This window comes from Molothrus ater, chromosome 3 (genome assembly GCF_012460135.2).
Source record: "Molothrus ater isolate BHLD 08-10-18 breed brown headed cowbird chromosome 3, BPBGC_Mater_1.1, whole genome shotgun sequence".
NCBI lineage: Eukaryota > Metazoa > Chordata > Aves > Passeriformes > Icteridae > Molothrus > Molothrus ater.
In genome coordinates, this window is record NC_050480.2 from 60,734,903 (window position 1) to 60,762,205 (window position 27,303).

The following is a 27,303-nucleotide window of genomic DNA, read 5'->3' on the forward strand; positions in this document are numbered from 1 at the left end:
AAAATAATTCAGTAACTATAAATAAAAGTCCATACAGGCTCTGTAAAGCAATTTGAGAAAAGCTGTGAGAAAAGCAAGCTTTTGTGTTGGTGAAATTTCTTAGGATGGCATCAAGCCTACTCCTTTGACACTGCGATTTAGAGTGTGCCTAGAACACTCTGTGCTTGGGAGGCTTGATAGGATTTTTTTTGTTGTTTTGCTTCTTGGGGATCATTTAAATTTATTTAAACCTCAAATAAAGAAGATATACTGTTTTGTGATTTTAATTGGTGGAGTGTTTTTAAATCAAGGGAAAGGATTTGAGTTCGGTGACTTTCTGATGGGCTTGTTAAAATAGTAGCTGGACCTACTTCTTTCCATTGCTTTCTTGTAGAAAAGGTTATGGATTAAAGCTGATAAACAGGAAAGATTATTAGTTTGCACAGTCTTCTTTTAGCCTATTGAAACTTAGAATTGCAGAGCATCTTTTAGCAACTGTATCTAAGATAAGCATAAGGCATGCAGTTCCCCCAGACTATCTTTAAACTATTTTGTCTTCATTTTTATGTTCTTTAGTAGTTATCATTTAGTCATCTGTCAGGTGAATATCTGTGACTAAAGGACTTTCAGAAAGAGCAAACATTTGGGAGGGTTTGCTTTTATGATGCCATAGTAGTCTGCATAGACCATCACCACAAGCATGTAATATAAATCTGTACTTTCATCAGTTTTACAGTATTTTCACTTTGGAAGTCTCATTCGTGCTGTTGCAGGTCTGAAGTAGCAACTGCTGCAATATCTAATTGCCTTATTATTTCTCTGCATAGGACAGGAACATGAGAAGCTCTCAGTGAGAAAGAAGATATGGGAGAGATGCAGAGGGAATTAATACTAGCAAGCTGTGTTGGGAAAGCATGTAACTATTATGGCTTGCCAATATTCAGTGCATTGCTCCAGTTCAAAAATCTGCTAAATAGAATTAGCAAGGAGTTATTGATTAAATGTTTAATCTGTGTCTTTTTGATTCTTTAAAGCCTATCTAATTAATCAAGTGAGATTGAAAGATAAGTGAAATTATTACTAACCCTTCTCAGGATTAATCCACTTGTTAACGTTTTTAGAGAACTAGGGTGGGTTTTTTGGTAAGAGGGTGTAGTAATATGACTTCCAGAAAAATCTGTAGCCATTTTGTGTAGATAATCCCCTCACAGAGTATCTAGATAATTATTTGATGGTGTAGTGATAAAGAGGCTGCCGAGACACTCCACTGGATAGGCAGAGAGGGATCATTTAGTCCCAGCTTGCTTTTTGGAGGAGGCTGTCTTATTCTTAAGGGTCTAATTCTCAAAACATCTGTCATGAAAATTGAAGTAAGGACTGGAAGCTGCTAATCAGCAACTTTGCTGACTGGTTAAATTATTTTAGTGTAGTACTGCATATTTCTTCTGCTGAATATTCTTCCCACAGTACCTTGCTCCTTCAAAATTTATTTTTAGTGCAAAAAAATGACTGGTTCATACATTTGTTGTTTTAAATGAGTTTCTGTAATAACTGTGGAAGGCTTGTGTATTGGAATATTGAACAAGACTTACAGAAGACAAGATGTCACTACCAGAACACAATGTTGTCATGTAATTAACTTTTTGGTGTTTAGGTTTCCAGGTCAGGTCTCTGCAGGCACAGACTGTAGCCTTACCTGTAGTCATTTCAGGCTTTCTGTGGCTTTGTGAAAATATCAATGCAGTAGTTCATATTCAGATAGTGTTTTCAAGGTTGTACTCAGGAATTACGTCTGTTGTAAAACATTCTGGGGAAGGTAAGGATTAGTTTTGCAGCAATTGCCAAAGAGCATTCATTTATAATGCGTGAAGAATTTGTATCTTATTGCTAAGGAAGTTCTGTAGTTTCTTACACATGCTTTAATATCTGTCTTTCCATGGTGGGGAGAAGAGGTATAGGACATATTAAATGGGAAGATGCATGATATCTGGTGTATCTTTCTGACTCTGAGATTTGGACAGATACCAAAGGTGGATTGAGCACCAGGTACAAGTTAAACCTTGCAAATCCAAATGACATGCTAAAGAAAACTTGGAGAAGGCAGTGAGCTTGGAGGATTCCAAACCCCTTGATATGTGCTACATGAACTATTTAAAGTAGTGTGAAATTCCACAGTGCTTGACTGCTTATCTTTGTGATTATCTTTGCCCAGACCTCAGGCTGACAGCATTTGCAGTCCCAATTAATTGCTCCTTATGGTCCAGCTTTCAGAGCTACCACTTGCCCGTGGCATCATCCCTTAGTATCCCTGCCTGAGCCAAGGAACTGAAGCTACAGAATTATCTGGGTGCATTTGCAGCAAACGTGATGTTTCTCTCTTATGGAATTGCTTTCACATCCAACTACCCACTTCTGCCTTATCCAAATAGTTATTGCATTTCAGCCATTCACTTTAAAGCTGCTTTTTTTTCCTATTTAAGAAGCTTAAAATGCAGCCTAGAAAAGATTACTTGATTTATGTGGTGCACTGAACCAACCTGAAATAAAGGACTTCTGTTTAATCCAAAATCAAGGTTTTGCTGTACAGATAAAAGAACAGGTAGTTTATTTCTTGCTCTGATGCTACAAATTCAGCAATCACAACTCTCTCTTGCTTTGTTTTAATGTATTGTAACAGTTTAATTGACTAAAAACATACCATCACTGCATATGTTCAGCAGCACTTTGTATGTAAGAGAGCACTTTATTTTTGCTGGATTTTTTGTGCCTCAGCAAGAGAATTGAGATCAGATTTCAGATAGTACCTGTGTAACTTCTGCCTGAGTCCCATTCACTTGCTTCAGGAACCCACCATCAATACTGGGACCTGCTGTGGACAATGGAATGAGATTGAGGTGCAATTTGCCAGTGAAGTGGTGGGACAGGGATTGTATTTTTAGTGTTGAGAAGGTGCAACTGGAAAACAGGGAAGAAGTGGACAGTGGACTGGCTTTCTTGCTCACTTAAGGTCCAGCATACATGTGAGAGCTGCTGCAGTCGTGAATTGTGCTACTAGCACTCACCAAGAAGAGTTACAAAATCCTAAACCAGTTACACATGAGCTTTTGTCCACTTGCCAGCAAGATCATTAAATTTTCATGTCCACCTGGCAAAGGAAGTTCAATTTGTATGATAAACACCATCTGCAGATAATGTCATACCTGACCTCTCAACAAACTCTTTAACTTGCACTCCCCAGCAGTGTGTATTTTAAAAAGCTCTTTTGGCCATGTGTCAGCATAACACTGTTGTTACTTAAAAAGAGTTTAATTAAGCTGATGCCATATTGATGAGTGTATTAGAAAGGCATACATGTTGGGCAGAGTATGGCAGCATTGTACATCAGCTTTGTTCTTCTGTTCTTTGCTGGTTAAAACAAGTGTTTGACTCTTGATAACCTTCCTTCTGTTACCATTTTCCTGGTAGTTTCCTTTTTTTCTTTAATAGCTCTCTTTTCCTGTGCCTGCAATAGTTGTGCATGTGGTTTGGGTGATATTTTGGTTTCATACAGCCAGGTTTTGGTAGCAGGGGGGCTACAGGGGTAGCTGTAGGTAACAACTTCTATGAGAAGCTGCCAGAATCTTCCCCCATGTTGGATAGAGCCAATGCCAGCTGGCTCAAGAAGGACATGCTGCTGGCCAAGGCTGAGCCAAACAGGAATGATAGTAATGCCTCTGTGATAGCATATCTGAAAAGGAGAGAAAAGTTACTGCACAGTTGAAATGGTGGCCAGAAAAGAGCAGGGTGAGAACGTGTCAGAGGAACTGCCCTGCAGACACCAAGGTCAGTGCAGAGGAGGAGGAAGAGGGAAGGAAGTGCTTCAGGTGCCAGAGCTGAGACTCCCCTTCAGACCATGGTGAGGCAGCTGTGCCCCTGTAGCCCATGGAGGACCATGGGGATGCAGAGCTCTACCTGCAGCCCCTGGAGAAGACCCACATCAGAACAGGTGAATCCCTAAGAGAGGGTTGTGAACCTGCGAGAGGCTCATGCTGGAGTAGGGTCCTGCAGGCACCTGTACGCCTGTGGAGAGAGGAGCCCATGCTGGAGCAGGTTTTCTGGTAGGACTTGTGGACCCACACTGGAACTGCTCTTGAGCAGCATCCTGTGGAAGAGTGAATCACACTGGAGAAGTTTGCAGAGAACTGTCTGTGTGTGAGGGGCCCCACCTTGGAGCAGAGGAAGGAGTCCTCTCCCTGAGCAGTGGCAGAAACAGCACTTGATGAACTGACCATAACCCCCACTTCCCATCTCCCTGTGCCCAAGTGGGTGTGTGGCTGACCACAGACATTGTTTTTTATCTGTCTGGGTATCCTGCATCTATGTTTTGCAAAATATGTAGTTCTTCTTGAAGATTTATTATTACTTCTGTAACTTTTGCTCTACAGCATGCTAAAATCATGGATGTCTTTTAACTGTATCCCAAGGCCTTTGACTCTTGTTTTTGGAGAAGTTTCCATTTTGTGTTGATTCAATCACCTTGCAGATAGGCATAACTGAAATTTATGAAAGAAAGTAGCAGATTTGGTGAGCGAATTTTCTGTCACCCTAAGACACAAGCTCTGTTTATTTTTATATTAATATTGGTGGTTTGAGAGCAGGATGCCAAAGTATTTGTGGGGGAGATAAAAGTAATCTCCTGCAGTTCTGGCTGCCGTGTCAGGGCACAGTCATAGCTGGGGACCAGGTGCTGCACTGGGTGATGCCAGCTGCCTCCCTCCGTGGAGTGCCAGTCCACGCCAGCTAAAAGAGGAGGATGGGAAGTCAGGAGCTATGTCCTTATGTGACACTGGGAGTTAAGCAGGGAATGGGAGCAAAATTCAGGTTGCTGACAACACATATAATGTTTTAGGTGTCTTTTTTCCCTATAGTGGCTTTCAAAAGCATAGATGTAGGTGCTTTTATAAAGCATAAAATAGAGGATGCTATCTGTCCCTCCCTAGTAAACTTGACTAATACCTTTGCCTTGTCAAAATGCTGAATATAACTCAAACCTTGAAGTCCAGGAAATGATGAGGTAAGGGCCAGCACAGATCTTAATATAATCTTAGTTATGCCAAGGAACTGCTCAGTAACATTAGTATTTATAATAAGCAGGTATGAAAAATTGAGAAAGTATATTTTTGTTTGCATTTTCAGCTTTTATTGGATATGCTGTGGCTTCAAGTAGCTGGGAAATACTTCAGCAAAGGAAAGCATAGCTGTTAGCTCACAGAAGTGCTGCCTTTGGGGAGCAAGTGCACCTTTATAAGGGTGGGATTTGTTAGGCTGCAATGTTAATGACAAGCAAGGTTTCTTCTCACGTGCATTGCCAATGATGTGATGAGATGCGATGTGACAGTCAGTTGTTTGTGGGTGCAATGAGATGTCACAGAATGGAGAAATCCTCAGATCAAAGGGGGAGGATTTGTAACATTTAGTGCAGCTGAGAACATTTTAAAATGTACAGCAGCAACATTTGCTGTAGCTCGTTTGCTTTAGATGACTAATGCAAAATTGGATGTGGCCCATGGTGACTGTACTTTCTTCCTAGGGGGGTTGTAGTGTTTGTAACATGGAAATAAAAGGTTCTCAAAGAAGGTTTCAACTGCACTTTGGGGCTTAAATCACCTTAACCTCTTATTTCCAACTTAAATTGTGAGGATTTTGCTACCCTTCACATTTCTGAAGGATGTTCCCCTGCTTACTGTAAGGTCTTCTGACACTTTGTACATTAATTACATTGAATAAATATTTTTTTCAGTACTGTCATGCAACAGATTTTCTTTATTAGGGCAGGGAAGGCATATGTGTAGGAGTTTAGCAATGTGACCTTCCCTTGTGATACAGGGGACCCAGATTTTAATTCCTTCAATATGAAAAACAAAAACGGGCATAGTGTTGAAATCAGGGTTAATTTTGTATTCATCTGCTACTCTGTCTCAGGCAGGGCCAGTACTAGTTGAATAAGGTATAAACAGCTCCGCAATAGTGCTGTGGTCTTTCCAGCTTTTTCCTGTCTGCCTCTTTATGTTAAGTAATGCTTGATGTGCCTTTCTTACATAAATTCTTTTAATGGGAGATCAGATCTGTCATGTCTCAGAAGGTAGACTCAATTCCTTTCATACAATAAAAGGGGAAATATGTATGTGAGGCTGCAGCTGGTGGTGTTCAGAGGCTGATCCCAGGCTGGCTTGGCAGCTGCTTCCTCCTCTTCAGACATGAGCTCAGGTCTCCATTGCTTCCTGGGGCATGGGGACTGCAAGTGAGTGATAAATCTAACAGAGAGTATGATGGGTGCTTTCTGTAATGGTGTGACTTCAGGAGAGGATTCATTGTTGAAAAGTCTGAAAAAACAAAAATACCTTTCATAAGCCTGAAGGCAGTCCAATACTGCAGTTACATCTTCCACTGACTACCACTTATCACAGTATTTTCTGTGGAGCTTGTTCAAAGGAGCCTTGTGGGAAGAGGTGAATCCCAGTGAGGTTCTGGAAGCTGCAGCCTCACAGTCTCTCTGTGAGTTAAGCTGTCAGTGGTTTACTTTCATTGTGTTTGGTTCAGTTTTCTCTGACGGGAGTGAAGACTTCAGGGAAACAGAGCCCTTCCCACATACTAAACGTTGTCTGAAACAATCTCAGATTCAAGGTACAAGTGCAACTTGGCCTCCCTGACCTGTGGTGGCTGTCCTACAGGTTGTCTAGCATCAGATGCACACCTGCCTATGACCCTTTCTTTTCTAGTGCCTGACATTGCTCAGCACAGCTAGAATTAAATCCTTAATAATGCTTTCATTAGTGCTTTTCCAGTAAGACACTGGGTGTGAGCAAATTGCAGAGTAAGTTGAGCCAGTAAAGGAGTTCTGGAATACTTGCAAAATCATTCTTTTGAGAAAAGAGACCTGAGCTCCCTGGGATTTGCTGGGTCTGGAAGCACTTGATAATGTTAGCTTAAAGCCTTTCCTCCCCTGCAATACTCTGCTTTCTTCCTTTTGTCACACAACCTTCCCCTGTTATCTCTACAAAAAGGCTTTCATGCAATCTGGCCTGTCAGCTGTTGCTTTTGTGCATTGTGCTGGATCTGGGATAAAGCGTAAGCTCTTCAATTCTGATGCTGTACAGTGTGGCATGAATGCTGATGGTGCTCGGTTAAGAATAAGGCAACCAAGCAAATGTACAATTAACAATAACTAAGCAGATGTGAGAACAGTGAGTTCCTAGAAGTAATTGCATTTTCCTTTTCTTTCCCCTTTCAAAGCTGCTCAGCTCGGTATTTTCACTATCAAAAACTGCATGGGGTTAGGAAATAGACTTGTGTGTAGACATCAGTATTACAAGATTTGTCTTCAAAAAGCCAATTAGTGCTTGAAGTAGAAGCTAATCTACTTCACAAATGTAATTCCCATCCTTTGCCTTACAATCAGCAGCAAGCAAACACACTGCTGAACATCACTTCGAGAAAGAGCAAGCACTGGTCTGTTTCTGTACATCTTTTCTGTGTGTTTCTATTTCTAGAGGTTTTTTCCATTAACCTCACGTGTGTCAGTGTGACCACTGTGTGAAGACAGAACAATCTGCTGCAGCAGAGCTCCTCCGGGGAGATAGCTTAATGAGCCCTAGGATGAGTTCTTAAGTAAAGGAGGTGAGAAAAGAAGCATAGAAAAGAAAGATGTGACATCTTTGGAAAGAGGAATATTACTTACCTTGTAGAGGGGAGCAATCCTATTACACACTGCAGACATAAATAGAAAGCAATTCTATTGTGCAGTGTGAGACAGAAGTTGAGCATCCATCCTGATTTCCCTTTCTGTAATGAGCAATTAGAAATCAAACTCACATGGATCTCTAAAATACAGAACCAAAAAACCCCACCCATGCTGTAATCACCATGGTGCTGACAGAACCTCCCCAGTTCAGATCAGCACTACGACCACATCTACCCTCTTGAGAAATGTTTTGTATGTTAGTTCGCTTGGGTTTTACCCAATACCCGTTTGGTTTATGGATGAATTAGCAAGGCCGTGTGGCACTGTAAATAAATGTAACATGTCCTCTGCAGCTCTGTTTTCAACACTTTTTTAGAACGGACTAGATGTATCAGTATGGGCACTAAGAATCTTTACTTGTAGCAGCATCTGTATCTAATTTTGAGAAGGGCCGAAAGCTGCAGTTAGGACATCATGTGATGTAAAAATTGAGATACTCCAGCTCCAGCTGTAATGAGCACGCTGTCAAGTTGTATCCACCTCTGGAAGCAGAGGGGAGGAGAAAATAGAAAATTAGGGGCTATCGAGCTGAAAACAAAAGGCAGTGCATGCATGGATTGACCTCTGTGTGTTCTTCATTGACAGGTTGATGACGCCTGGAAGTGAGATTCGGTTTGTCCACAAGCACATGGGCCTGGTGCCAGGCTGGGGAGGCGGTGCCCGGCTGGTGCGGATCGTGGGCAGCGGGGCAGCGCTGCAGCTGCTGGGCGGCGCTGCGCGGGTGGGCCCCGAGAGAGCGCTGGGCCTGGGGCTCGCCGAGCTCACCCTGCCCTCCGCCGATGAAAGCAGAGCGCTGGGAGAGGCCCGCGCCTGGCTGAGTCAGTACACAGAGGGTCCGGCCCCTGTCGTTCGGGCTGTGAAAAAGGTGGTGACAGCAGGAAGAGAGCTCCCACTGGAAGATGCCCTAAGGACAGAGAAGGACATTTTTGGAACTGTATGGGGTGGGCCTGCCAATTTGCAGGCATTGGTTAGAAGACCAAAACATAAATGATGGTTTATGCATAAGAAATGGGCTTGACTTTTTTGCAAACAAAGCTTTCAGTAAAGCAGCCGTTAAGCTGAATCATTTAAGGACTTGTCCATTTAAAATGGCATTAACATTCCTGCCATTTAGGTCAGGCAGGCATATTTGGTGTGCAACCACAGAGAAATCCCAGGCAGATTCTCTGCTGTCCTAATCACCCACTGAATCGAGATTAGTGAAATTACTATGTAAAGGTAAATACTGTGCTGAAAATAGAACTATAATTCATTTGGAATGAGGCTGAAGATTATTTTATTTGGTGTTTTGTTTTGGTTTTTAACTAGTATGGAAATTAATTACTTGAAAGATATGTTTATTCATTTGCAGAACAGGTGCATCTAAAGCTGCAAAATATGAGTTCCCCAACCAGTGTCTTTAAGCAGCTTGGAAAAGATGATTACTAGTGGGAGGATAGCTTTTATTTTTTCATTCTAGTTAGCTCTTTGGGCAATTGCTGAGAAAGTATCCTTCAATTTTAATGGTGCTTTTACAGGAGAAGCTTTGAGTTACTGAGAAACTTTTAGCACTCATTCGCTATCACTGATTCAGGCTTTAAAATGTATTTTGGTGTCTTCTCACTGCTCAAGGAATCAACTACCCACACATGCATCTGCACATTCCCATATCTTGTACCTGTGCAAAGCTGCTGGCCTGGTTCTTTACACAGAATCTGGTTGAAATCTTGGAAGGCAGCGATGTATCATGCCCCAAAAAGGTTTGTCCTTAGGTGACTGGATGATGTGAGTTCTTCAGCACTCTGGTAAGATGTGAGTGGATATGTCTATGTCTTTCTTCAATGCATTTTTACTGGTAGGGTATATTTGGGCTTACTAGATGGTTTGGAACTCAGCCACCCCTTTATGCCAGTGACTCTACACATAATTGGATAACTCAGTGGGGAAAGTCTTCCCTTTAGAAATTAGAAACTGACACAGAGTGCCTGCTTTAAAAATAAACATCTGTGAGAGCAAAACCATACCGACATATCAGTGACTGAGAGTTTCCTGCACTGTTGGTTAGGATGCACTTGTCTCTAAATCCAGCAGGGACTGAGATCTGAGCCAAGGACCTAAGTACTTTGTGGGAGCATGTAAAGAAGGAAGCTCTGGGCTTTGTGCCACTGACATGCCTTCTTGCTCTGACCAGGCATAACTAGCTCAAGATCATGGAACGAGCTCCCTTAAGAAAGTAAGGCAGTATCTTGGATGGAAATTCATGTTACAATTTCTAGTGTGGCAGGAGTCCTGAGTTTCAGACAGTGAGGTAACTGCATATGTTTGAGGACTTGGGGAAAAATCAATGTTGGGAATTAGGCTTGGATTGCCTGTTAAGATTCTGCAAGTTTCGAGCAGATTCTGTGATCTGCTGGGGATGTTTTACTGTGTGGTTTTCACAGCAATGAATATAGTGTGAAGCAACCAAGAGAAATGCTGAGGAAAGGGATGTGTTTTGAGTTGGCATCTCAGAGAAAATAAGAAAGTTACCTCCACCCTGTTGATCCTGCACCTTTGCCTTAATATCTGGAGCACTAATGGAGGAAGATTTAAAATCTCTCTTCCCTAAAAATAAAGTTCAATTTTTCCTTTCAGGTTAGAGAAGACACAGGAATGAGAACATGGGGAAGAGAGTTTTGGTTTGTGCCTTTCTCCCCCTGGCTCCTTTTTATCCAGTAGCCCAGTGGTTTCTCCTGTGTAGCCAGATTCTCTCCCATGCCCTAAAGCACTTCAAAACTATTACCTCAGAAGAGTGAATGCTTTAGTATAATCAGGCAGCACTTGACTGTTTAGTAGTGAAGCTGTTCTGCTTTTCATGAAGTTTCTCAAGACTCATGAGGGATTCCAGACTGCAGCATCACTGAACCTTCAAGGCACACTCTAGTCCATACTCATCCAGCTTTTTGAAGCAATAGCACATAATGTTGTTATGAGTCAAAAAAAAATGTTGTAAAGGGCAACTGATTATGTCTTTGCTTTTAGCAAGAACGAATGTGCCATTACTAATACTGTTATTGTTTTTAAAATTGATGTGAAAATTACTTAGAACCTGAGTAAGACCCTTGAATCTTTTTTCTCTGGCATATTAGGCTCGTAAGTGTATTCAGTGTACTGGGTTATAGAAATTTGAGAGGGAAGAAATTGTAGGACAAAGGCAGAATCTGGTTTCTTTCACATTTTGAACCAGATCTGTGCTGGCAGTTAGTGAATGGTAAGTACACATCTGGGAGATCTCTTTCCATTTTGATTTATAGACAATGAGCTTAATTCTCCTTTCAGCAAATGTATTTCCCCAGCCACCCTCTCTGATTTGTAACAAAGGCTAATGTTTGCTTCTAAAAAAACAGGACAAATAATTAACTATTACATACCAAGATACACTCAGAACAGTTTCAGAGAGGGTTATGGAAACCCATATTGCTAGTATCATAATCGTACCAAGCATAGGTACAGGACATTCTGAAGAACATTAGGATCAAGGATTGTGTGAGTAGTGTTATACCATATTCTCTTACTCTAAGTAGTAGAGCCCTTCATACAAAAACCAGCCTAGCTAAATTACCATGAGTGCTAGGATGAAAGTTCCAGACTGAGATGAAATGGAATCCCATTTTACCCATTTGAAAGCTAAATGCTTTATTTCACAGAATACTTTCTTATCATCTTAAAGTGGGAAATATCTTTAACCAGCAGTTGTTAAATGTTTATATTTTCTTTACAACTGTTAAAGATGTCAAGCTTCATCTCAGGGTTTTTTTTCCCTTCTGAAATGGTTTAAAAACAAACAAGTACTAAATGCGCAAAATAAATTAGAAACATCAAAATTGATAGTCCCAGTCTCCTAATTAAACAGCATGCCAGCTTTTGTATTTCCTAGGGGCTAGTTTGCCAGCTTCCTCCTCAGCAAACTAAGCTTCCCATTGCACTGTGAAATGTCTGTCTTATTTTTCTTCTGTGTACTGGGCCAACCCAAGGGCTTAATGGGAGTGTGGATTCTGTACCAAGCTGTAGGGGTTGGATACTGGAGATCACTTTTAGCAATACAGATACTTCTATCTTATTTGCTGCTGATAGAAATATATTTACCAGATGGTCAATCTAGATAAGCATGGTGTTCTTGCAGAATGCTTGGGTCCCTATCTGATTTATATCTTTTTTAGCCATGAAATAGGATTCCTTATCTGTGGTTATCTGTTCTGGAAATGATGAAATGCTATAGATTTTAAAGTATTTAAATTTCCTTTCTCATTTTCCCTTCTGCTTCATTGTGCATTTCTCTGGCTATGCTGCACAAGTTCAAAATCATTTAGTGCATGGAATTACAGTCAACCACATAATGCAGTGTGGCTGTGGCTTTGCTAAAAGGGACGAGAACATTTCCTACTGAAAATAATGGTTTAAATATAAGATGGGAATTACCAGCTACTACTTTTCCCTAGCTTGATCTGGGGAGTGCATTTGCTACTCTGATGGCTGGCTATTAAGGTCTTAACAGCCTTACTTTAACTAATTTTAGTGTTTCACAGCTGCAGTCAGCCAGCAGGAGCCAAAAGCAGCATCACGGGTGTGAGGCTGAACTCTCTACTTGGGTCAAAAACCCCAAGGATAATCACTGATAGAATTATTTGTAGACTGTTTGGGCTGTAAATCCTAAAGCATATAGTGAGTCGTGTTCTTTATTTTCTTTCTTGCTTTTTTCAACCCATACTCTCACATGAAGTGTGTGTACATAGCTGAAGTGTTCTTAGTGAAGGCTTTTGCCAGTACTAAGTCATACTTTGGTTAGAGCCACTGTATACTAACTCAAATCAGAGAAATAAGACAGCTAGCAACTAACAGAGAAAAAGCATTCCATCCAGTTTCCTTCCTGAAGTCCAGGTAATTGGCATATTTCCTTATGGGACTGGAAGATGATAGTGAAAATCTCTGATTAAGAGCATTTATTCCTAACTGAGAATGGAAGAAATCTTCCTTATTCCATCCTAGTCTCACCTGCATTTTTGTGACCCACTGATCACAGCTGTAGGCAGCAGAAGAGGGGCACAACTTTCTCCAAGATCAGACACGTCATCCATCGTTACAGTAAGAACATTATAAGATGTTTAAGTCTACCATTTTTAAAAGTCAGCCTTTTAATTCCCTTCAAATCATTGTTTCCTTAAAGGCAACTTCTGTCTTAAGATCAGTAGTACCTATGTATCAACTACTGTCCCTTTCTATTCTGAGATACAGATACAAAGAATTGGAGTTTAATTAGCTTTATTTTAAAATGAAGTCCAGAATCTGCTAATGCTGTTTCTCAGTCTGAAAAAAAATGTTAAAGAACTGCCAGAGAGATAAAAGACAAGCTGTGTTTCTCAAGATCTGGCTTCTAACATTCAGAAGTCTGTTGAAATGCAGCTCCTACACTGCTAATACAAGCACAAAACTACAATTTCTGTGCTGCCACCATAGTTTTTCTATGAACAGAAAAACAGCTGTAATATCCCTGTCCTTTGTTATAGGGTCAACTTGATAACTTACCCTCTTTTATGAACATTTCTGCTGTTAAAATAATTCTGCCTGCCATCAGCAGTCAAGTGAGTTAATCAGCTCTTCAGATGTCTGTGTGAGAACTAAGCTTGCAACTGAAGATTGTTCAGTAAAAGATGAGACGCCTACGGCCGTTGTGTTTGAGAGACAGCCAGTCAGGGATGGAAGGATGTCAGGATGCCACTCAGAACTAGTCCTCCCCTGTGGTAAACTTGGGAAGCTGTTTTATGATCATTTTCTTTGAAATTCCTTCAGTGAAGTTCAATTAAACTGGAAACTTATCTGAGATTGTTACTGATAAAATGTAGTTTTATTAAATTATAAATTCTGTAACAAAACAAGACAGATCAAGAAAGATCTCAATAAACAAAACCACAAGGACTAGATGGCAAAGCCAGTGAAAAAGCCATGGAGAGTGTAAAGGTAAGGATTTCCAACACAAGTTAACAGCATTTTTACATTTCCATTGAAAGAAGGTAAATGATTGCTCTTGTCTAGTAAAAACACATTTTAACTCCAAACTCACATCTATTTTCTCATGTTAAATTAAGCATCCTGCTCACACCCAACACCTTGCCTGATTCCACATAGCTTTAGTGTTCTTTTCATACATCAATCCATGCAGAAAGTAGTAAGACACTTAATGCAACAGTCAGATAATGAAGACAATTCAAGTTGTACAGTAGATATACATTGGCCAAAAAGGGATAGAGTATCTTCAAGGGGAAAATGCTACAAAATAAACACAAGACATTTTCAAGAAAACTGGGCATTGCTAAACAGCTTTCAAACCATTAACAGGACAACCCAGTTTCCTAGAGTTAAAGAGTCTTCCAGCTGAGACATGTTAAGAGACTTAAGTTAAAACAGGCCAAATCTGTTTTCTCCCCTTCACCCCACCCTCCCACCAAACACGCTGCTAGGTTTGAGTGCAATGCCAATGTGGACAGAAAATTTACAGAAAATTACAACTGAGTATTTTTTTTCGCATGGCTCTAGATTTAAACTTCAGTGACTGTGCACTGTCCATCTGGCCTTCTAGATCTTACACTTGTGTTTGCCACCCCACCCCCTGCCCCTGGTCTATCTGCTCCTGCCTGGCTTGCACCAGCACTCAAGTGTCTCTGCTGACCAGAGGACAGGTGTTGCTGAAGGTGGGCAGACACATCCTCGCTGTCACTGCTGGCATCTGATTCGGTCTCCTCCACAGAGGTGTCGGGGGCTGGCACCCTACCAGAAGATGATGATTCGTGGTCTTCTTCTCCCTCTCCCCTGTGACTCCTTTCAGCCATACTGTCTCCATTTATTTGCAACTGGGCAAAAGAGTTCTCTAGAGAATTGCTTGCATCAGGTGACGGCGTCGAAGGGCTCACGAGCTGACCATCTAGTGCTGGTAGGGGCCTCACAGAAATGGATGCTAGAGGCTGCACAGCTGCAGCCCCTGGAGTCATTGTGCTGTCCGCACCGTCAGCGGAGCTCTCTCGTGCCAGGTTGACAGTGTTGGTGTCACAGTCCAGCCTCAGCCCAGCCACTCCCTTCTTTGGTATATCTATTATGTCCCGTTTTATTTTTCTGCGACGTCCATGCTCATTTCTCCTATACTGAACCATGTTCTCAAGGTCTGCCACGTATAAAAAACCAGCAATTAGCATTTCAGTGCTCTTTTTACCCTTGGAAAAGGCATCTTCCAGCTCTCTGCTGGTACGTTCATCGTACTGCCACCAGCCATTTCTACCTTCATAGTACCAAGCATATTCTCCATTGCCTCTGCTTGCTGCTTTGAGTTCTTCAGGTGACAATAAGGTTGGTTTGTCAAGGAAATCCTCAGGAATCTCTTGCCGGCAGAGTGCGCATCGCTTCCCAAGCCAAGAAGCGCCCTTAACACACAGATAGCAGAAAACATGTTTACAGGGCAGACTTACTGGATGGACACACGTTTGCAGACAGATAGCACATTCAGGGACTTGCAGGGAAGGTGCTGCATTGGTACATGACTCATTTGTCTTCCTGTTTGTGGGAAGCATGTTGATCGAATGATCTATTTCGCCACAGCCAGCCATCCTGCAGAGGATCAAAGAAATTTAAATCAGTTTATTATGTCAACTTAAACTAGCACCTTGCATCACATTTCACTCAACAATCCACACAATGAGATGTTTACTTCAAATTAAGATAAGTTACTGTTTCCTGAGATGATGGACAACACTGAGATTTCTTTTGCTGATTACCAACCTTTTATCTGTTTAATTTGCAGCATTTTAACATACCAAGTCAGAAAACAAACTTTGGAATTCCCTCTGTTCACTCCCTGAAGTAGAGTTGATTAATGGACCATAAGCCAACCAGTTACTTTGGTACCTCCTCAGGAAATTTAAAGAAATTTTGGTTCTTTCCTCAAGAGGTGACATAGCTGCAAACTGAACTTAAACAATCTCTCTTCAGACTATAGGTGATCATCTGTTTAATTAAGGGACTCCCTGAACAGTATCTCAGACTAGGTTTACACAATAGAAAATAAGCCTGACAGCAGCACCCAGCTGAAGAGTTCCCCCACTCTGTTTCTCAGTCCCCTTCCACCATGGTACACTACCCTCAAACTGAGCTCAGAGCAACCACAGGGATGCAGAAAGAACCAGATTTGCAAACTGAGGTGGCCTTTTCAGAAGATACCTTGGACTCCTTTTCCTTAAACATCAAGTGAACTCCCTGTTATACAAGTACCTCTGAAAAGGAATCACTGCAGACCAGCAGAAGCAGCAGTGTATTGAAGACACACAACTCTGATTTGACTGGCTTGTGAAGTAATTGCCTTTAATTTTTCTGGCCATATCTTATTTCTGTTACTAAAGATGATTTTGTAACTGTAAGAGAATAGGGAATGCAAAACTGCATCACTTTGGCATCATGTAGGATTTAAGTAGTTGAAAAATTCTAGCCTAAATATGCAAATGCCTTCTCAACTACATTTTTGCCATGGCAATCTTTCACGGTCTGTTTCATGGTAATTTTTCTTTTATTTATTAACAATCAAAACCAAATACCAGATACCAAATGAGGGAGGAGAACAGGCTTTGGGGAATGGGGCCTAAAAAGGTGCCTTTTTTATTTAAAATCCCCAAGAAACTTCAAGACTGATATTCAACAAAACAGCCTTTCAGTGAAAGTAGTCTTTGTTGTATGGGCAGCTAGGAATAGTTAATGCAAAACTACCACAAGCATGTGGGCCAAAAGGGACCTTTAGAGTCACCTAGTCCAGTCTCCTGCTCCACATGGCACCAACACCAATACTAGATGAGACCAGCTGTGGCTTTGTCTAGCTGGTTTTTTTGAAATCTGCAAGGATGGAAATACCACAGGCTCCCTGGACAGCCGGTTCTAATGTTATACACATTTCTAACAAAATGTGTAGCCTCAAGAGAAAATGCCTAGTATTACTGTAAAAGCTTCCACTGATATATGCTGGGATTAAACAAAAACCTATGCCTCAGTATCTATATTTATCTTTACAATAATGTATCATGTGCTATTTACTTAAAACATTTTTCTGTATGCTGTCTCCTTCTATGACAAAAATTTCCTCTTCAAAGACCAATGCCTCTTTAATCCTTTTTTATCAAATAATTATTTTAAAAGCTCTACAGCTCAAGTACTTTTTCCTGAAGCAGCACAAAATTGTATCCATCTACGTTTCGGTTTCATATCTGATTTTCTTTTTCTGAGATTAATGACCAATCTGCATAACAGTTCTTAAATCAGCATGCCAGATACACACACGGCATTACCTACCAGCTGGCAACTGTGGTTTTACTGCACAGCACACATCTGTGAGATCCATTTTAACAATGTTGTGAACAAGTTGCTTTTTGGAAGCCGCACACTTCTGAGGACGTATTTTACGACAGATTTTTATAGCCAATGTTGGGGTTTATACCAAGAAACTTATCAGAAAACGGGAGAACAAAGTCTGTTGAGATTTCAGAATACCACAAACACAACCCAACCATCATTTCGCAACAGAAGAGCTGAAAGAGAAATCCATTTATTGATTGATTTTTGCTAACCATGGCTGAGGGAAAGGATCTTAATTTTCAAATGCCCCCACAATGAGATAGTAGAATGCAAAAAAGCACAGCAGCAGAGCTTTTGACTTCCATGCTACAGTTTTACAAAAGGATGCTTCTCCCTGAATATGCTTTATAAAATTATCCTTTTCAGAGTGAAAGAAAAGATTAAAACAACCTGTAGGTAAGTAACTTCTACACAAGTCACCTATCATAATTAAGATTTTGGAGGTGATTAAAATGCAATAAAGGGATCAAAAAGGCAATGCACTTTGACAAACCAAATTGTGATACCATGAGCTAAACTAAAGAGTTTACCCTGAGGTAAACTAAAAGAAGGATTAAAAGTTCTCACCCGTTTACTGAAAGCAAAAAATGCTAACATTTGAACTGTGCTCAATAGGTCACCCATTAATTTGAGGGATCTTTGGGGTCCCTTACTAGATCAAGATAATACTGCAGGATATGAAAAGGAGTAAATGCTTTTTCTTGAAATTCTTATTTGATTTTTAATGACTCTAAGGAAAATGTTATGTATAAAATGAATAGAGCTGGAGGAGCAAACCCTTATCTCTAAAAGTGCTATGCAGGAACATAAAACTCTGATACGATAAGCACAACTGCAGTTGCATGTGCTCAGAATGCAGGACAATTATGCACTTGAAGATTTATATCAACTACACAGATTCTGTCTCACTTTTTGTTTTTAAAGCATGATGCTGATGATGCTGGTTTTTTTGTGGGTTTTTTTTTTTTTTATTTACCTTCTTAATACCAAATCTAGGTCATGGAGTTTGTTAATAAGCTGGTAGGAGGACGTACATGTAGGTTTTTACTGAAGAGGTAATCCTTCAGAACCGAGGAGAAACATCTTGGACTGCTATTCTGCTATGTTATGGCTGTGGAAGCACTTCCACTGCAACTTCATGGTACTAAGAATTAAACAAACTCTGACCACACAGTGTTTTTCCTGAAATTAGAAGTAATATTTTGTAACAAGGTTCAATGAAAACAGGCTTTATATCAGAACTGCTATCAAATAAGAAAGCTCTATTTTTGGGGGGATTGGGTTCCCTTTAAAACACTCCTGGCATCATAGAAATTCATATTCTTGACTACTGACTACTTGACTAAGAATTAACTAAACACAAGGAATAATTCTAAAAATAATTTTATTTTAAGTATTTAGATCCTCAATTCAGGTATAAAAAAGGGACCAAAAAGAACCTGAACTCTGCATTTTAACAAGTACAGCCTAAAACCGACGGAGACAGTATGGAATTAGGCCAAAATCTTACTCTTGTGGTTTTTATTGGTAATATTTAATAATACAGGTAATTTCTAAGCTATGGGTCCTTCATCAATACATGAAGTATGGAAGAGGTGATGTGTAACAATTACATGAAAAGACCCCAGGCCTTCTTGGACTCTAATGGAAGAAAATGTAAATTCCCACAAAATCACTTCAAATTCCAGGTCAAATTATAACTGCAACTAAGCAGTCCATCAAGGAGCTGACATGTTTAAGTTCATTAACAAAACAACAGCTTACTTTTTCTTAGTAATTTCTACTGAAGCATGAAGACTGAAATGTCCTCTCTTCAGACGTCTCCAGCTAGGATGGCAGGTCCTCCTTCCCAAGGCTGGCTCATTCCTGACTTGTCCCACTCAGTGGTACACTACAGCGTTTCAGCTTCTCTGCAAACTAATAGAAAGCAAATAATACCACCATTACAATGTTGTCCAGAGGTACGAGCAAGCAAAGTACAATGCCATGGTTCTGTTACAAAAAGGAAATTACAATGCTTTTATTTACTTGATGTATTTTATTTTCAATAAAACTATCACCGGACTTCTGTTTAATTTTTTGTAACCATCAATTTTGATCCACAGTTTTTATTTTGATGTCTGTTTCAAAAAAAATCATCATTTTTTAAGCATTATAAAAGGAAATTATTTTTTACAACAGTAAGTTAATTGCTCATTTCCAAACAGTGACCTCAAAAAAGGAGTAAAAGACCAAAGTTTGGAGCATGTTATGTTTATGCAAATTTAACCTCTAATAAATGATCCCTTATATTTAGGAAATTTAGAAAGTCACAATGGCTTCCTAAAGCTTTTTATAAAACTATCTGTTTGATACCATCCCACAGGACCATCTAGCTCTGTGTGTTATCCTGACATAGACTAGTATCAGATGCTTGAGGAAAAGCAGTGCGCACGAACAGCTGATTTCCCCCAAGTCTTCCCCATATTTCAATCAGAAATTTGCCTCTTCGAATTTCAAGGCTCAGAGCTTTGAATCCTCATCCTCTTTTACAGAGATCATTGCATCATTAATGAATGAACCTCAGAACATTCAGCACTTTCTTCTTTATAAACCTACAATTGTATGTCCTCATACAATTTATTGTCCTCATCCAAGCTCATACCAGCTTATAAACAAACTCTATGAACTATATTTGATACCTACCAAGGTAAATAAACAACAAAAATTAATTAGGACCTTCCTCTATTTCTTTAAAATGTCCTGATGGGCTCCAAGGTTCAACAATGGAAAGAGTTTCTAAAAAAGAGGACAAGGATGCAACTCAGCCTCCACACCTCAGAGGTAATATACCCCTCTTCAGGCTAGCAGATGATGTCAGTAGCAATATATTTGGTGAATGCCACCAACCAGAATCTGAGCAAAGTCACTTCACACAAACCTAATAATTACTAAGTGCCACTAAGTGCCTAACAAATACCTTAAAAGTTCCTACAGCAGGAATCTGCAAACTCAGAAGGGGAAGAGAGACCATCACTCTTGCATTCTCACAACCTAATCATGAAAGTCTTGACCTAGGAGAACCACCTTCAGTGAATCTTCTATAAAAAGACTGATGAGCTACAGAATCACCTCTTCCTTTTGGTCTGTAGCTTTCTGGATGATTGTCAAACATCTTGAACTACAGTTTCCAGTTGCTGCAGAACATTATATATAGGAATGATTTGAAGTAGACCTGAGAATGTCACCTCTTTGATTTCAATTTGTTCAAGGAAAGAATCATTTCAGCATAAATACAGTGCAGAGCAGACATGTAAGAGTCAAGTATTAAGTCAGGAAGTGGTAAGTCCCTGAAAGAAGATGGAGCACTACAGTGTTCTGTGCTATAGCCCTTTATCAAATGATCGAATATTTATCATTAATATCAGAGTGTTCAGATGACTTCAGTGCATGAAGCATTACTCAAATATGTTATTTTCTTTATAGCTGAGCTCCATGTAACATTTTGTACAGCTATTTTTAGAATGAGCTCCAAAGGAAAAATGCAAAAATTAACAAGCCTATCCACACCTTTTCTCCCCTCATAGTTCTAGCAGATTTCCTTTCTTCACACATCACTCTGAAACCAAGCGCAGCAATCGTGTTAGAATTGTGGCTCTACTAATCCACTGAGACAAGATACTATATTTTCTATGATCAAAGAGACAGCTGCAACAAGCTTGATGCTCTGGGTGTGGTATTCAGTCCTTCATCTTGGAGCTGGCTTTCTGTTACTTCAATAGGTATCACCTGAAGCCTTTTATCTACTCCCTCTCCTAATGCACTACTAGAGGTAGCACATCATAAAACCAAATGCTATGTGGAGATGGCAGAAAAAGGCTGGGTCAGTTCTCAGAGATTTCTTAGTAAATAAAAATGCATACACATATTCAAGATATGTAATTATACCTAGAAGAATCCAAGGAAGGCATAATTACAGGATTGCGATAAGGCAACCTTCCAACTGCAGCAAAGGTCTTGAAAAGAACGAGTTCACACACTGACATCAAATAACCTCTCTATTTCATGTCATTGCTACTTATTTAATAAGCCAGTATTGAAAATTCTACTAAATGGACTGACAAACACTTGTGGTTACACACACGCCCCTTCTTGGATGATGACTCCTTCTTTGAAGTCACCTGGGTAAGGGCTATGTTCTATACTTAGCAATTCATTTTCTCTTTTTCCTGTACTATGAGGAGTTATGCTATCTGCAGCAATCCCTTCCTAAACGCCTGCATCCTACCACATACTGGTTTTGAAACTTTGAAGATGAAACAGACAGAAGGACAGTGTCACTGGTCAGGACCATCTCCATCCAAACTGAGGCTCAGCCAGCATGGAACTGTTCTCTTTGTCCCCTTGAAAGTCTCTCAGGATGTTTACTGGGAGGAGTCATGTCCACTTCTTCCACGCTTTAAGAATTTGAAGTGGTGGACTTCCCACCAGACCTATCTCCCAAAATGACTTCAGGGTCTCCTTAAGAACAATATTAAGCTTTTAGTAGGTCAAGATAGATAGAATGAAACCATTTCTAGTCAGTTCAGCCAACTGTGCTCGTTAAATTATGAGACCCAGTAAATTATCAGCCCCAGCACAGTTTTTCCACCCTTATTCCTTCAGGAAAAAAAAAATCAACAATTACAAACCCTCACCCCAACTAACAACTAACCAACCCACTGAAACTAAAATCAGAAGCATACATATTTAGGAAGCCAGCTCCTATATATTGACGAAGAGTTACCCATAGTCTTAAGCTTTCTCTGTAAGTAAAATCTTAGCTTTCTAAAAACACACAAGTGCAACACTGGTGAATTCAACAAACATCAGCCTACTATTGAGTCCTACTTCAAATAATAGAAATCTAGGAATATTGCAACTCCATACAGATTATTTTAAAATAGCTATCACAAATTCATCATTTCCTCCCTTGAAAACTCAGCAGAGTAACAGTATTCTTTCACAAGAATAAATGCTCTTCTGTAATTAAATACTTGGATTTTTTTTCCATCAAGCTCCCCAACTTTTAACTCCATTGGTGGGTAGGAGGGGAAAATGATCCCCGGAATTTTGCCCTTCCCCACAAGCAACCATAAACCAGACAGTGTGGGAAGAAAGAAGGCAGCTGTTTTATTTAATAAAAAAAATCACTCTCCTGTCTGATGGTCTGCTAGTGTCAATACACTACCAGCTCAAGGTACTGAGTCTCATCAGATATGTTTAAAACTGTCCCTGGTACTAGATAGCACAACAGATAAATAACTTCACTGTTTCCTGTGCTTGCCTACTTTTTTCTACCTGTTTCTTAAACTTGGAATATTCTCAGGAATTGCCAGTTGTGATGAGGCTTCAGGTTGCCCGTCATTCCTTATCACTGGCTACTGCATATTAGTAAACCCCAATATTTGTATCTACACTTGGAATTGAATCATAGAAGAATAGTCAAGTGCAGAACAGTCAGCCATTTCAGTATTAAAATTCTACATGTATTGAAAATGAGGTTGTTCCCTATGCAACAATTGGAGCACTGACCTTGAATTTTGAGCATATATCCTGTTTCAATCTATTTAACTAAGAAAAATGTTAATTTCTCACTCAAAAGCAAAAGTGTGCAACAATGAAGCAGAAACCGGTTCATCTTAAGTTACCAATGCTTCAGAAACTCAAATAAGTACAGGAACATCTCTTCATGTATATATAAAGACTTGATTAACACGCACAGAAGAGAGGAAAAAAAATCAATTTCAATATGAAGACTTTTCCAGGGGCTCACTACTCAATAGGCTATAAAAATACTGCAGTTCCAGCTCTTTAAATAAATGACAATTCAATTACATCTAAATTGATGCAATATATTTTGAAGGAAACAAGAACTTTTTTTTTCACTCACCACAGATTTTGTATTATAGCAATTTAAACAACTGGCACTTCATCAGACTTGGAAAGAAACTACACTATTAAACACACAAGGCTATAAAGCAAGTTCTTGCAAAAACGTTCAATATTTAAGATTTACTCAAAATTAGTAAATGAAGATTCAGATTTCAGCATGTCTTCAATACTATTTCACGCTGTAATTTTTGGTACCGCATGTCTAGAGATGCTTCAGAATCTATTTTTGAGTAGCCCACCGTCCAGAGGCAGCAGCTAACAAAGGAAGAAGGATCAGAATTTTAGTATTACAAACCTGACAGAGGCAAAACGTTTTAAAGCTCTGCTCCCTACACCTCCTTGTAATTGCTAATACATAACTGCATATTACACACCAGTAACAAAACCTACAGCGTTTCTCAGGCATATCACTGAAAAGCTGTACTAAGATTAAAATCCCCCACAGTTTCAGTTTAACTATTTCACCATTCCGATCGTCTTATTCGTACAAAACCCTCGTATTCAGTTAATGTTTTTCAGTGGCGGCAACACGTACCGCGCCGAAAGCGGGACCCGCTTTCACATTTCACGTCCCCTTTCAACATTCCGAAGGGATGCAAAGCAAACACTCGAGCCGAGGCGGTCAAGCACAAAGAAACAAAAGCACTTCCATCAGGAACACTTAGCTACTTCTGTCTGGGTGCTCCGCGCTGCGCTCCCGTGCCCGCCCGAGCCGCTCCGCTGACGCCGCCGGCGGCAGTGACCGAGGCCGGCCGGGCACAGCGGGGACACCGCAGGGGTAAAGCCACACACACTGGAGCGCTGCACACCGCCCTGGGAACTGGAGCGCTGCGCCGGCTCGGCCAGGGCATTCCGCCACGCGTGACGCCGCCACGGCTCATGCTCCTGACCTATTTTACTGCCCAGCACAACGAAACCCCCGACTCACAGAACCGACTACGGTTGGAAGCGACCTCCGGCCATCGAGTCCAGCCTAAACCCGGGCCCGGTCAGGCACTCTGCGCGCACCTCGCTCCGCGCCGGCGTCGGGACACCGCCTCCTGCAGGGACACGGCTCCGCGGAAGGGGGCCTGGCCCTGCAGGAGGGTCCGGGAGGCTTTGCCGGCGGTCCCGGCTCTCCCTCCCAGCCTCTCGGTGCGAGGCCTTGGGAAGGGCTCCCGACAGGGCTCCGCGGCCCCGGCACCCGGCACGTGACCCCGCGGGCGGGGCGGCGCCGGGCGACACCCCGCACCCGCCCCGCCGCCAAAACAATACCGGGCAGGGCTCTGCCCGCCGGGCGGCCGCCCCTCGCTCCGCTCGGCTCAGCCCAGCTCAGCCAGCCTTTTGTTCAGGGCACTCACCCGCGCGGGAAGGCCGCGGCGCCCGCTCTAGCTCGGCCGGCGGCGGAGGGGCCAGGGGAGGCAGCACCGCCTCGGCCCCAGGCGGCCGTGGAGGGGGCGCTGTCGGAGCGGCCTTTGGTCGCCGAGACCTCTGCCGCCGCCTCCCTCCGACCACTCCAGCTCGGGCGCGCCCGCGGCGCCGCGGGGACTCACCCGCCGGGCCGGCCCGCTCGGCTCGGCTCAGCTCCGCTCGGGCCCCTCCGCTCCGCTCCGCCCGCCGCCACCTGCCGCTCCCTCCGGCCCCGCCGCCGGGACCGCGGGACGCGCCGACGTCACGCGCGGGCCGGGGCGGCCGAACGCGCCAGTGTGACGCCGCCACGGCGGGGGCGGGGCCAGGGGCGGGGCCGAGCGCGTGATGCCGCGGGGAGGCCGCGCCCTGGCCCCGCGGCGGTGCCATGGCGGCCCCGCGCGGCTCGGGCCGCGCCCGCGCTGAGGGGAAGTGGAAGGGCCCGGCGCCGGCGTGTGCCCTGTGGGGGAAGGTGCCGGGCGGTCGGGAGGGCCCCGCCTCCACACATGGGGGTCCCTTTCCCGGCCCCCCTGCCCACGTCGTGCCGCCTTCTGGCGCGTTGACCGTGGCTGGACGCCAGGCGCCCTCTAAAGCCGCCCTGGCACTGCCCTCCGCAGCTGGGCAGGGGAGGGGCTGTATAACGAGAGGCTCGTGGGTCGAGATCAGGACAGGATGAGATCATTCACGAATTGCCGTCATGGGCAAAGGAACCTTGACCTGGGAAAATTAATTTAATACCAGTCAAATCAGAGCAGGATCATGAGACATAAAACCAAATCTAAAAACACTACCCTTGCCTTCCTTTTTTCCAAGCTGATTTTTGGCTTCCCACTCTTGATTTTTGGGACGCAGTCCTTCAGGAGCAGCCTGCTCCAGTGGGTGCCCCCGCAGGGTCCCAAGTCCTGCCAGCAACCCTGCTCTGGTGTGGGCTCCTCTCTCCATGAGGCCACTGATCCTTACAGGAGGCTGCTCCAGCACAGGCTCCCCACAGGGTCACAGCCTCCTTTGGGCACCCACCTGCTCTGCCCTGGGGTCCTGCATGGGCTGTGGTGGATCTCTGCTCCCCCATGGCCCTCCCTGGGCTGCAGGGGCACAGCTCCTCACCGTGGTCTGCACCAGGGGCTGCAGGGGGATCTCTGCTTCAGTGCCTGGAGCAGCTCTTCCTCCTCCATTGGTCTTGGGGTCTGCAGAGTTGTTGCTCTCACTCCCATTCCACTCTTCAACTGAAATTGTTGTGCAGATTTTTTCCCCTTCTTAAATCTGTTATCCCACAGGCACTACCCCTGTCACTGATAGGCTGAGCCTTGGCCAGCAGTCGGTCCATCTTGGAGCCGTCTGACATTGGCTCTGTCAGACATAGGGGAGCCTTCGGGGCGCTTCTCACTGTAGCCCCCTCCCCAAGCTCCTGCCACCACCAAAACCTTGCCACACAAACCAAATACACCAGAGATGGAGGGGAGCCTCAGTTGTGTGTATTCCCTGGAGCTTTCTGACCAGAAAAAGTAGGCAGGCATGCTTCCTTAGGATTCATTGTTCCTGGGGCAGTGCTAGGGAAGATGAACTTGCACAGCTCTGTCACGCTTGATTAATGCGAAGGCAGGTTGCAGTTGCCCTTGTTCCCACTGATAAGGGCAGATAGTGGATTCAACGGGAGGTATGAAGAGTTTCTGGCCTTTCCAGGAGCATATTCTGCAGCTCAGAGAAACTGCAGCTTATTTTTTGTCTGAAAATTTAGGTGGCTTGATAGTCAAGCATGTCCCTCATGCTTCTGTGCATTGCCCAGCCATGCTTAGGTGGCTGCAGAGGTTTGGCTGTTTTGGCAGTCACCCATATGTGGAGATGGACCTCAGCAAGACCCAGGTGTAATTTTGGGGGCTCAGACTATCCCAAAGCTGAGCTGCTCCTGTAGGTGAGGTGCAGGAGGCGACCTGTGCTGCCCGCTGTTGTCAATTGAGAAGCCTGCTGTATTAATATTTTAATAAAGCAGGATGGGAAACAATAATCCACACATCATTTAGGCTGGAATGGTATTTAGATGGGGAAAGGGACTGCGTGTCCAGGAACTCATTGCACCTAAATGGAAAACTAAATGCTTCAAGGTGCAGACTGTCTACCCAGGGGCTTGTTAAAACTAAAACTACTGTTTGGCTGCTTTTTTTGATTTTTAAACCCATGGAAATCACAAGCATCAGAAAACATAAGAGAACAGCTCAAAAAATACTAAATTATAAGTGTAATCAGGAATACCAAAAGAAATGTTGCAGTCTAGACAGCCATAATATACAGAGTAAGTACCATACAATTTCAGAAAGCTTTAACATTCACCCATACAGAGTAACACCATACAACATCAGGCAGCTTCAGGTATCTACCCACACAGCATAACATTATAACACCTCAGAAGGCTGCAAGTGTCTGCCCTTCTTGTTCTTTAGCCCAACCTTTTATACCCCTCATGTTCATGCATTGCACCTGTGTGCCCTCTATTCCCTTTGGTGGTTGGTCAGTGCACCTGGGCACTCCATTGATTTCAATGCTGCTCACCTTCTTTTCACAGTTGTAGCCCATTGGGGATGAGGCTTGGCTGCAGCTCCACTCCCAATTAGCACAAACTGTGTACCTACAAATAAATGCATTTCATTAAATCACTTATTATTTTCTAAAAGTTCAGAAACACCTACCCAAAATTTGCACTGGTTTTAACAAATGTGACATGTTTGCATCCAAGAACAAGCATTTACCTGGTGACCTATGTTCTATTTAGATAGTTCTGTGTGAGGCTGAGTCAAAGAATAGAGATTTGGGAAAAGGAAAGGTCTCTTACTGGCAGTGTGTGCTCAGCAACA

The 27,303-nt window shown here is 42.5% G+C and overlaps 2 protein-coding genes across 6 annotated transcripts in view; one reads left to right on the forward strand and one right to left on the reverse strand.

Moving 5' to 3' along the window:
• ECHDC1 (ethylmalonyl-CoA decarboxylase 1) overlaps positions 1-11,601 on the forward strand; it is a 41,955-nt gene extending 30,354 nt beyond the window's left edge. For both annotated transcript variants that reach the window (XM_036404546.1, XM_036404548.1), the window contains exon 6: positions 8,345-11,601. In XM_036404546.1, the coding sequence (XP_036260439.1) occupies positions 8,345-8,750 (406 nt within the window). In that variant the 3' untranslated portion in view covers positions 8,751-11,601. The remainder of the gene's footprint in view (positions 1-8,344) is intronic.
• Positions 11,602-13,597: 1,996 nt separating this feature from the next.
• On the reverse strand, positions 13,598-24,711 carry RNF146 (ring finger protein 146). Of its 4 annotated transcripts, none has more exons than XM_036404542.2 (3): positions 24,604-24,711; positions 18,923-19,075; positions 13,598-15,370 (listed from the first exon to the last, which is right to left on the reverse strand). In XM_036404542.2, the coding sequence occupies exon 3, from the start codon at positions 15,367-15,369 to the stop codon at positions 14,311-14,313; it is 1,059 nt and encodes a 352-aa protein (XP_036260435.1). In that variant the 5' UTR covers position 15,370; positions 18,923-19,075; positions 24,604-24,711; the 3' UTR covers positions 13,598-14,310. The 4 variants fall into 4 exon arrangements, with proteins under 4 accessions (XP_036260435.1, XP_036260436.1, XP_036260437.1 ...); XM_036404543.2 differs by lacking the exon at positions 24,604-24,711 and adding an exon at positions 24,412-24,534; XM_036404544.2 differs by lacking the exon at positions 24,604-24,711 and adding an exon at positions 24,080-24,185.
• Positions 24,712-27,303: the final 2,592 nt, after the last annotated feature.